Source organism: Petaurus breviceps, unplaced genomic scaffold, assembly GCF_028583685.1.
Source record: "Petaurus breviceps papuanus isolate PSGF00001 unplaced genomic scaffold, PetGlider_PUasm1.0 90459, whole genome shotgun sequence".
Classification (NCBI taxonomy): domain Eukaryota; kingdom Metazoa; phylum Chordata; class Mammalia; order Diprotodontia; family Petauridae; genus Petaurus; species Petaurus breviceps.
The window spans coordinates 522,132-534,444 of record NW_027187259.1 but is presented as its reverse complement, the minus strand read 5'-3'; the positions used below and the strand labels follow the sequence as shown (position 1 = coordinate 534,444).

General features: G+C 42.2%; 1 protein-coding gene across 4 annotated transcripts in view; it reads right to left on the bottom strand.

The window, feature by feature from the left end:
• Positions 1-12,313, bottom strand: part of ATP7A (ATPase copper transporting alpha) — a 121,367-nt gene that overhangs the window by 51,310 nt on the left and 57,744 nt on the right. For all 4 annotated transcript variants that reach the window (XM_069062502.1, XM_069062500.1, XM_069062499.1 and 1 more), the window contains one exon: positions 526-1,015. In XM_069062502.1, the coding sequence (XP_068918603.1) occupies positions 526-931 (406 nt within the window). In that variant the 5' untranslated portion in view covers positions 932-1,015. The remainder of the gene's footprint in view (positions 1-525; positions 1,016-12,313) is intronic.

The following is a 12,313-nucleotide window of genomic DNA, read 5'->3' as shown; positions in this document are numbered from 1 at the left end:
GGAAACAAAAAAAATGCATAATTTAGTTGTTTCTAGGCCCTTCCTAACAAAAACAGGGCATAAGATACCCTGTTAATGCTGTAATGCATATTTTTCCCTCCTTCATGCTCCTCCTCCTTTCATAAACATTCTTTTCCTTTCTAGAAAAGCAAAGACGCTTTATCTATTACTGTGGCAATAGAGAAAAGCCAGAGAGACCCTTGTAGCCAGGCTCCACTAGAGAATGGTTGCTTGGCAAATCCTCAACTCCTTACATCCTCCCAGGCCCCCAAATCTCCTCCTCCTCCTCCAAATCAGGGTCTGAGACTCTCCCACCCTCTAATTAAAGCCATTAACTTACTGACATTCAATCTGGAATACAAATGCGGGACTATCAGTAAGCATTCCACTCCCATTGCTTCAATACCCACTCAAAGAATGGAGTTTTGGAAGAAATAGAAGGATCAAAAGCCAAGAGGGAAAAGCATTCCTTTCCATTAACTCAAAAAGAAATAAAGGGGGGAAAAAGAAAGGAAAGAGCATTACCCTTAATTCGCTGAACACCTTGCAATTTACTAATTTTTCCTTCAATGGTGCTGGTACACGAATGGCAAGTCATGCCTTCCACCTTCATCTTCAGCATGACTCCGTTTGCTTGAACCACACTGGTGTCTTCACCAGAAGCTGACTTCCTTTCTGGTGCTCCAATATCTAAGCTGACACCCGGAACCAGGTGGATTATCTGATTGGCATTCACAACAGAAGGGATCATTGTCACTGTTGCTGTGCTTTGCTGAGGAGAAATGTGAACGTCTGTTACACCCTTGGCCTTGAGCAATGTGCTCTGGATTTGGTCCCATGATGGGCCCACTGAAGAAGTAACAGTCAGAGATAAAGTGTCCGTTAAGACAGGCTGAGGGGTCGGATCAGGGAGGGAAGCCTCAAATCCCATATCATCAATAGCTTCCCGAAGTGAGCCTGGATTCTGGAGTTTGGAGTCATAGATAATGGTTGCACTTTTTTTTCCCAGTGAAACCTGTGGGAAGAAAATTGTGAAAGCCAGTGTTAGTTAAGTGACATAACAAATATTTTTAAGCTGCCAAATCATTATGCCATAAACAAAGTCAATAGAATGTGCTCAACACCTTCCATCTCAGAGAAGTTTCTCTAGCACTTTTGACTTTGAATATTCTCCCTGAAGCAAAAGCAGCATATACTGGTAAAATGGATATGGCCGAAGATAGGCAATTCTGACTATGGGACTGGAAAGGCATCAGAAACACCTGCATGGACAAACACAATGAGAATTTCCCAACAGAATACAAACTGCTCTTTCCTAACATCTCCCAAATTACCACAATACTTTAAACTTGCCCAATAACTCAACAGGCTAAATCCCTAGGGAAATGGATTAGCTAAAGAAAATAAATAGGCAATGGAGCTTAATCTTCAAATCAGAAATGGTTCAATTAAGATAATTTTGACAGCAGGGCAAGGTGTAGACAAGTCCTGCCAAAGTCAACATATTGCAGGTCTGTGTCTGGGAAAAAAAACTTTGCTGTGTCTGTCGGAGTCAAGGCCACATTCGCTCATTCCCATGATCTTATAGCACACATTCCTATTCCCCTGCAGTGTCTATTTTTGCTGTCTCCCTAAGGGTCAATGACAACACACCGAGATTACTACCATGACAACTCTTTTTTTTCCACATTACAAAGATGGCCGATAAAGGGGAAAGTACACCAAAACTGGCTGTCAGAAGACAGGCTCTCTCTAGTGCCAGCTGTTGCCAATTCCTAGATGACCTCAGGCCAGGTGCAGAACTTCCTTAAAGTTCAACTGTCTTGTATATAAAATGAGAATACCACCTATCCTTTCCTCTGCCCCCCACCAGGGTTGCTGCAAAGCCCAAGATGAAGAGAGAGCAAGGCCAACGGGAGAGCATTAGATGAGTATCTGATATCACAGTTTCAGGGTGTGTAAAACACACACACACACACACACACATACCTTCTTCAAAACAAAAAGTTAAAATTGAAATGCAAAAAAAAAAAAGAATTAAAGATGAGCATTACACAGGGATCACTGAAGACATATATGGTGGGCATGGACAAACCACCATATATAACCAACACAGGGAAGTCTGGAGAAGAATAGGAATTAAAGATGTCATCAAGGAATTATGGGATTGAAATAGAAGACAGGATGGCCCTATGATAAGAGGGACAGCAAAATACTCCATTGGTCTCCTCACAATGAGGAAGGCTTCCAGTATGCTGGCTGGACCCTTCATGACAATTGTTGGGGCAAACATGGGTTAGAGTCACCCAGGGTAGATAGGCATGGATGGACATGGTTACAATTTTCATCATTGGCAAGAACTACAGAATCAATGACATTATAAGGTCATTTCAGTATATAAATACATATTATCTCCCCATAAAAAAAAAGTGAAATGCACAGGAATGGGAGACATTGCTAATTTCTCCACAATGGTTATTAAGTGGCTCTTCCTTCTGTTGTAACCCCAAGTTCTTTATCTAGCTTATGCTAAATAAAGCGTAAACTTCTGATCTTGGCCTATGAGGACTGCAACAATCCCCCCAGTCTAACTTTTCAGGATTATTTCACACTATTCCCCCCCTTCATATACTACTCCATGTTCCAACAAAACTGGATTACTCTCAGATCCTCATTTCTAGAATGCCTCCCACCCCCATCTCCGCACTGCTTAAGTCTTATCCTTCCTTCAAGGCTCAACTTAGGAATCAGTTCTAGCCGTGAAACCCTCACTAACCCTCCTCCTCCTCCTCCTCAGGCGAAAGTTTTCTTTCCCTGCTCAGATTTTTCTGGGAGCTTTACCTAGAGCTCTCCTTTGCAAGTACAGCCAGCTCTGCTATAATGCTGCTTTCAAAAATGTGAACGTTCCAAAGGGTTGCTATATTGGGGAACACTTTGAGCACAGCATGAATTTTGACTCGGCTTATACTCCATTTCTTAGGTGACAAATAGCAAAAATGCAGAAAACTGTTCCATTTCACAAACCTTGACCCTTCCTACACCTACTTCCACAAGCAAACTCCAGATCTTTGTCAAGGTAAGGTGTCCTATTTAGCAAGTATCTCCAGCCTTGAGGCCCACAGCTGCAGTCTCCCTGGCCCTAGTGGGAGCAGAGTTCAGGCCGAGCAGCATCCCAATGCTGTGGACACTTGGAGGTCATGGAAGAAGCCACTATTTACTGCAGGACTGATGTACTTCTTAACCATTTCACATGTATAAAACTCTGCTAGCATTTTTATTAGGTTCCTATCTTGTTTTTAATGTGTCACATTCTCCCCATAAACCCTGTGACTTTCACTGTATCACTCTGCCTAGCTTGGTGCTTTGGGGGAATGTATGCATCTCGTTATAGGAGAAGTGACTATATCCCATTATATTTATATTAAATATAAAATCCTGTTTGGCATTCAAAAGCCTTCATAACTTACCCCTCTCCCACCTTGCCAGTCTTCTTATATTTTATACCACTCCCCACCAACACACAGACACACAAAGACACACATACACACACACTCTTCGATTCAGTGATACTAGGGTCTTTGCTATTCCACAAACAAGGCACTCCATCTCTCAGCTCTAACAGTTGTCAATGGCTGCCCCACCCCTCCTGCCAGGCCTGGAATACTCTCCCTCCTCATCTCAGCCTCCTTCAAGTCCCAGCTAAATCCCCACCTTCCACAGGAAGCCTAGGCCAATTCCCCTTAATTCTAGTGCCTTCTCCGTATTGACTAGCTCCAATTAACCCAGGTGTCTGTACATGGTTGTCTGCACGCTGTGTCCCCCGTTAGACTGTGAACTCTTTACCTTTTGTTGTATTCCCAGCCCACAGCACAATGCTGGGCACACAGCAGACCCCTAACTAATGCTTACTGACTGAGTAAGTATCCCTTCCAGCTGGCTACATATCCTCTCCTTGGAAGGCAAGGTGCTGTGCTAGAAAGAATATTGGACATAGATGAAGAAGCCCAAATCCAAGTCCTGATGCTGCCACTTCACACCTCTGTGAACTTCGGTAGGAAATTTCACCTCTAGTATTTCTGATCACCCCTGACCAAAAAAAAGGGGGAAATTCATTTTTTTTGTTTACAAAATAAAATAAAACTAAAAACCAAACCATCATCTTGATTTTAAATGCAAAAAGTGCTTGGTGACGAATTTACTAGACTCCTTATTGCTTCACTCTTAATTTATGAATAACATAAATAAATAAGGAAACTATAGCATGCCAATCAACTAAAAAATCCTCCTGTCATTTCCTCATGCTTAAGGAAAATACTTCCTTATTTTTTTTAACAGCTTGAGTGTTCTAAACTTCATCAACTAGATATATTTCCAGGATTAGAGATGTTAGCAGTGAGGGCCTCCTTTAACCTATGCAGATCACAACCCCAAACTTAGAATTTAAGAGATTGTCTGTGACAGGGGTGGGGAACCTTCGGCCTCAAGGCCACATCTGTTCCTTTAGGTCCTCAAGTGCAGCCCTTTGACTGAATCCAAACTTCACAGAACAAATCCCCTAAATAAAAGGATTTGTTCTGGCAAACCTGGACTCAGTCAAAAGGTTGCACCTGAAGACCTAGAGGGCCACATGTGGCCTTGAGGTCACAGGTTCCTCACACCTGGTCTGTGAGACTCTCTGTGGCAGAAAAATGCATCACGCTTAGTCACTTGGTACTGAGCTTCTCAGGACTCAGCCAAGGACCGAATTAAGAGAAGAGAAGCGGGAACTGGAAGTGGAGTCTTTCCAGCTTGGTAAAATGTGTCAGAGCATGCAGAATATTAGACTGGCGTGGCCTTGGCAAAACTAGGGTCACCTCCATACCACACCACAACGAGGCCACGATCAGAGGAGGACTTTAGAGAACATAAATCGACTCATCCAGTTGGTTTTTTCCCCTGCTTTGTCACCCTACGACCTAAAATGGAGCCTAATATGCATAATGCCCCACTGTCCCCAGGGAGGAAATACACATCTATGACTTTCATATTAGAAAAACTGCCCTTTAAGCTTTCAGCAGTTTAAACAGGTGATGCCTCTGCCCCAAGGTCCTGGGGAGATTGGCAGGTGTTAATGCTAGGCCCAGAATGAATAGGAAGATAAAGGTGAGCTCAACAGCTATGTGGAATTGTTCAGGATGTCTATGTATATGGGTCTATATAGCTAACACAATCTTGAGGGACAAATGTAAAATCTTACAGTTGATTACAAAAATCTACCTCAAGTACCACATGGGGTGGGAAGAGTTAGACAGCACTTGTTCTGAAAAAGATCTGGGGGGTCTTAGGGAACTGCAAGCCCGACGTGAATCTGCAGTGAGATGTGGCAGTCAAAAGTCCCCAGTACAATCTTGAGTCACATTCCCTTTTTCCCAGGGATTATTTCAGATGCCTGAATAAAATAAAACCTGTGAGGATTTTGCTAAGGATTGGTATGAGATTCCTCAGGTGGTTTTAAATTTACTCTTTTGACTACATCACATGAACTGCATAAGGTCCTAATTTGTTAACCATATTTGATGTCCAACACATACATCTAATATGTCTTTCCATGATATCATAATGTGACCACTCACATGATCACCAATCTTATTCCTAAACATGCTCATTCAAGAGTTTATATGACACACCAACATTGTAAAAAAAAAAAAAAGGTAGTGTGGCAGAGTGGAGAGAGAGACAGCCTTGAAACCAGAAAGTCTTGGATTCTATTCCTGCCTCTGACACATCCTAGACATTACTGGGCAAGTCACATAACCTCTCAGTGTCCACAGCAATTTTCTACAACATAAGATGCAGAGGGGGCAGCTAGGTGGTACAGTGGATAGAGTGTCAGCTCTGAAGTCAGGAAGACTCACCTTCCTGAGTTCAAATCTGGCCTCAGACACTCACTTCGCTGTGGGACCCTGGGGAAGTCACTTCACTTTGCCCCAGTTTCCTCATCTCTAAAACGAGCTGTAAAAGGACATGGCAAACCACTCTAGGATCTTTGCTAAGAAAACACCAGATGCAGTCACAGAGTCGGACACAAATGAAACGACTCCACAACATAAGATGCAGAGAAAAGTGCCGACCTGCATTGGTATGGGAGGTTTCCTTACTTGGGAGTTCCCTAGACCAACAGCATCACAGGTCCAGTCCCTGCCCCTATTAACATTCTGCTCTGATGGTTTCAAATACATTGAAAATTAAAACATGCTCAAGGAAACAGTCATGTTGAAAAGATATTCACCTCATCCTTGTGAGTCCATTTAAACACTGTCAATGAAGCATATTAAATTTCTTTCCAACTTGGCAAGATTCAATACTGTCAGGAGAGAGAATCCCACAAAAAGGCCCTCATAAATGAAAAGCTAAACTTCTGGAAATGAACATGAGTCAGGAATTTGGCCCTTCGCCCTGAAGTATCTTTGATGAACATATAAAAAAGAAGATTGAAGGCTCTGCATGCCATCAATTGGGCTTGCATCATATGGAGTCAAAGTTCCAGAACTGCAAATTATATGGAAGGGAGGTGGATTGGTCAGCAAACGTTTGAAAATGAAGACCTTTTTTAACTGTTGAGTCAAAGTACAATTACATTAGAAACATAAGGACTCAGGTACATGGTGGGCATGTTAAAGTCACTTGGGAAAGGCCTCTTGCAGAAGGAGATATTTGAGGTGAGTCTTGAAGGAAGCCAGGGAGACTAAGAGGCACAGGGGAGGGGACAGAGCTCCCAGGCATAGCGGGACAGTCAGTGCAAAGGCATGGAGAATGGATCCGCAGCTGTGTGGTTGAGGGACAATGAGCAAGCCAGGACAGCTGGATCATAGGGTGTGTGGAAAGGCTCAAAATGTAAGAACAATGAAAAGCGAGGAAGGGCCCAGGTTATGAAGAGTTTTCAATGCCCAACAGCAGACTTCCTATTTGGTCCTAGAGTTAACAGGGAGCAAAGGGAGCTCATGGTAGGCTGGGGGGGGGGGGGAGACTGGAATGGTCAGACCTTAGCAGCTGAGTGGAGGATGAAGTAGGGAGAGGCTCAATCAAGGTAGGGACACCAGTTCAAAAGCTACTGCAATATTCCAGGTGAGAGAAGATGAGGTTCTGAAACACGGTTATGGCTGTATGAGAAGAGAAAAGGGATATATACAAGGGATGTTTTAAAGGTAGAAACGACAAGATTTGTTAACAGATTGGTTTGGGAAAGTGAGATCGCTAAATGAGATAGTATAGAGGAAGAAGAAAATGCAGCCCAGGCCATGGACTATACCCACGCTTTGTGAGTGTGACACAGAAAAGAATCAGAAGAGAGAGCAGCGCCACAAAACCCAGAGATGAGAGAGGATCCAAGAGAACATGACTAGAAGCATCAAGTGCTGCCGAGGGGTCAAGAGGGATGAGGAAGGTGAGAGAAGGCCATTAGGTCAGACAGTTAGGAGGTCACTGGCAACTTGGGAGAAAGCAGTTTGACTTGAATTATAAACTTGAAAGTCAGATTTCAAAGAGTTTAGAGGAGAGTGAGGGGAGAATAATGAAAGGAACTGAGCACAGACTGCCTTCTCAAGGAGTTTAGCCAGGAAGGAGAGGAGAGACAGAGGATGAAAGTTAATGGGAATAGATGGTAGAAACAAATGAGGATTTTTTTTTTACAGATGAAGGAGACACTGTTGTGTTTGTAGGCAGCAGGGAAAGGGTAAATACACAGGAAGGGATTGAATAGCTAGCATTCATATAGTGTTTTAAGGTTTGTGGAGCAATTATAAATATCTCATTGTATCTTCACAACCACTCTGGGAGGTAGATGCTATTACATACACCCATTTAACAGAAAAGGAATCTGAGATGGATAAACATTAAATGACTTAGCAGGGTCACACAGCTAGTAAGAGTCTGAGGTCATATTTGAACTCGGGTTTTTCTGGCTTATATTCTGGACTCCAGGAATATGAGAGCATGGGGAGGATAGTGAAGACAATGAGATGCAGAAAATGGAAGGGGATAGGATCAAGGCTGCATAGAGAGGGCTCAGCCTTGGCAAGTAGAAGGGCCGCTTTGTAATGACGTGTCACTTCCTGTCTCTGTGCCCTTGTGGTGGTTGACTGCCACCATGCCTGAAGTGAGCACTTCACCCTCTTCACTTCTCTTGTTTTTCTGGGCTTCCTTCAAGGCTTTGCTAAACTCTCACCTTCTGTAAGAGACCTTTCTTTTTCCAAGCGGTTATTAGTTAGTTCCTTCCCCTGGAAGCCAATCTTATGTCTGCTCTGTATATATATGTACCTAGTTATTTATTTATATGTTGTCTTCCTCCCATTAGAATATGAGCTCCTTGAGAGCAGGGCCTGTTTTTGCAGGGTTTTATATTCCCGATAATTAGCACTATGCCTGGCATACAGTAAATGCTTCATAAATGCTTGCTGAATGACTCTCCATGAGAGATGGGGGTGAATGAGGAAATAATAGAGGAAGATCCCAAAGTGATGTGAGAGGAAAAGGGGGGGAGGGTCTTGGCAAATAGCCTCAATTTTTGTGGTGACATCATAAGGTGAGTTCCTCAGCCAAGAGGGTATGGGGGGAGCTGCTGTGGAGGCTTACGGGGAAACAAAAAGGGTTGGAACCACTACTGTGGAGAGTGGGATAGGAAAGTGATGAGGCAGGAGTAGAATTACTGCCTTGATGCAGTAAGGATCCAGTTCAGATCAGGTGTCAGGAATTGGGAGTGGAACCAGGCAGCACCATTTCAGGATTTCCTCCAGCTCTATTCAGCAGCATATGAATCAGAGCAAAGAAGGCAAATGCTGTGAGTAATCTAGGGCTGGAATTTGGTGAGGCATGATCATTCATAGGAAAAGGGGGCAAGGGATTTGAGAGAGGAGCAGAGAACTGAGTTGGTTCATCAAGGGGTGGAATAGGGAAAGGAGGAGAAAGTAGCCTGTGCAAGGGTGATAGCCTGGGGAAGAAGTCAGGGGTACAGGCAATGAAGGTCACAAGGACAGAGACCAGGATTAGTGGTTCTAAGACACACAGAGGAAAGAAATGATAAAACATTATGATTAGATAAAGGAATTTTGAAGTTCGTGACCACAGAAGTAGAAAACTTGTAGGAGATGGCGAGATGATGCTGATGCTGATGACAACTAACATATATAGGAAAGAAAGTAGTCAGAAGTGGAAAGGATGGCAAGAAGCAATGCTGACAGGCAAAAGCCAGACAATGAAGGGAGAAAGGAAGGGGTTCAAGATAAAAGGAAGTTTGTTAATTATGGAGCAGGCAGCTCAGGAGGCACAGTAGAAAGGGCTAGGACAAGGGCATGGTAGGGTTAAGGAAAATGACAGTGAAGAGAAGAGGTAGTTGGGGATGGGGAATATGGCATGGATAGCATGTACAGAATCACTGGCCTGGAGACTATAAAAATTATGACTATGGGAATCAGAAGAGTAATCCTAGGCAGTCTCAGTAGTTAGAAATATGTCTATGAGGGAAGAATGTGATTAGAGAATTTGGAATCCCTCCTTCAAATGCAACCTCATGACAGGTGGTAAGTGAGGTTGTGTCCTGTGAAGTTCCAGGAAGCTATGCTGATAACAGGCAGGAACAGGAGGTAGTGTGGGAGCTGGAGCAGGGGAAGGTGTGGGAGCAGGGGAAGGTGTGGGAGCTGGAGCAGGGGAAGGTGTGGGAGCAGGGGAAGGTGTGGGAGCTGGGGAAGGTGTGGAAGCAGGGGAAGGTGTGGGAGCTAGAGGAGGAGAAGGTGTGGGAGCTAGAGAAGGGGAAGGTGTGGGAGCAGGGGAAGGTGTGGGAGCAGGGAAAGAAATGGGAGCTGGGGAAGGTGTGGGAGCAGAGGAAGGTGTGGGAGCTGGGGAAGGTGTGGGAGCAGGGGAAGGTGTGGGAGCTGGAGCAGGAGAGGGTGATAATTTAGAGTCATTCAGTATTTATCTCCAATTAGATTCAATCTTCTCAGATCCTAGAAATAAAGTTCTAGTTATTTCCACTTTCTACCAGGTCAAATGATCTCAAAGAAAAGCTATCATATCATTTCCTAATTTTTATCTTTTCCTTGAGTCTAACTACAGTGATAATTAAATTCTAGCTATATCACTTCAAACTCAGCTTCCTGATTTCCACGTGACACTTAGCAAAACAAACAACAGTGCTACATTCTTTTATAGGATTAGTTCATTGCAATTACAGACACAACTACTGAAATGTATTTAAATTCTGGAATTGAAAAGGGGAAAAAACATCGTATTTCATCCCATCTGTTCCAATCTTGCCTATTCATTGTCTCTGTAAATTCAGGAAAGTCCTAAAGCATTAAGCTGCCTTATTCCACCATCTGGAGGATAGCTGACTCCCTATCAGGGCTTATTCAAAATTCTATCAAGAGCTTTTTGAAATGGTTAATAATGTCTCAACTCTGGTTGCTAAATACTATGTGGTGGCACAGTGGATCTGGAGTCAGGAAGGCCAAGTTAAAATCCACCCTGGGACACATGACAGTGGGCAAAAATCACCAATGTCAGCCTCAGTTTCCTCTTCTATGAAATGGGGAAAATGATAGCACCTACCTTACAGAGTTGATGTGAGGACCAAATGAAACAATGGATATATAAATTACTTTTTTTTTTTTTTGCTTTTTGGAGGGGGGAAGGTGGGGCAATTTGAGGTTAAGTGACTTGTCCAAGGTCATACCGCTAGTAAGCGTTAAGTGTCTGGGGCCAGATTTGACCTCAGGTCCTCCTGACTCCAGTGTTGGTGCTCTATTCACTGTACCATCTAGCCACCCCTTTAAAAATTTTTTTTAATTTTTATTTTTTTAAATACTTTTTAAATCTTAAAGTATTATATAAATGCTAGCTATTATTACTAATAAACCACATGTTGCATTCTCAAAAATTACAATCTCTAAAGTCCTTTCTAGCAAATAAATACCATGACCCTATCAGCTGACTGTAATTAGACTTAAAGAACTCCAAAAAGTAATCAAAATATTTATATCAATATTACTATGTTGATTTTCTGAAGGCAGTCACATGTGTTATACTGCCTAGAGGACAGGAACCATTATCTGAAAAGTAACCAACATCCTTTGGCCACAATATATGTAGTATAATGTGTTGGTCCAGACTTATGATTTCACTTAAACAGACAAATCCCAGCGAATGCTAATGCTAAGTAGCATATCATTTGCATATATTTCAAAATAGTCCAAGAGTGGACCTATAAAGATCTTGTCAGAGCAGGGGCAAGAAGAAAGGAAAAGGAAGACAAGCAAGGCAAGAAGTAATAAGAACTATTCTTTTTCCTTTTCATTGCTGACCATCAAGTTGCCAAACTTAGAAAGTATGGGACTGTATCTCTCACTGTTTAGAGTACAGACACACATATATATGTACGTGTCTACAAATGTGAGTGTGTATGTGTGTGTGCATGTGCACACACACATAGTTTACTACTGATCACATAAAGTGTTTTCAGGTTACAGAGTTAATTCCATTTCTTGCTAAATTAACTAAAATCAAATGGCATGGGTCTGACCTCAAACAGTTCTTTGTAAAGCAGTGTGAACCCTGGGGAGATCTTGAAGGAACAGTATTGACATCTATGAGTGAGTTTAGTAGGCTTTTTTGGAAAACCATACAGGAACATACATGTAAATATCAAAGGAGAATTTAGCCCTGTAATTATGAGAATAAATGCTGTCAGAAAAAAAGATTTCCACTTGAAGTAGCTTCCTAGGCAGAAGAACCATGTTCTCTACAGAATATTTAGTTCTCAGTAAATAGGACATTAAGTTTATTTGGAGAAAAATTCAAGTGTATGGGATTCTAGATGGTAAAATCGTCTTATTGTAATTATCAAAGGTTCTACTGCCAAGAGTAAAGCTATATAGCTACATAATTAGTAGGATTCAGCTTCCACTCTGGCACACAGTACCAATCATTTTAGATCAAATTAAGATTTAAATGCTTTCGTTTAAAGATTTTTTAAAAATCAAGGTCAGATGTCACTCACACTTACTACTCATTAAAAATTAAACCACTCATATTAAAAGGGAAAAAAGACTAAGTACTGTAGAATAAAAATCTGTTTCTTGCTAGCCTTTTATCCAAGCCAACAAGTTGAAAAATACTACTTGTTTTCTTGATGGATGGTTCTGGATTAGTCAAAGAGTTACAAATGTTATGAAGTAAAAAATTATTTTCTGGAGATCAATTCAAACCATAAAATGTGCCTAAAAAATAAATAAATGAAATAGGCACCTGTCGATTCTGGCTTTCTGCCCAAAACAAGTCAGAG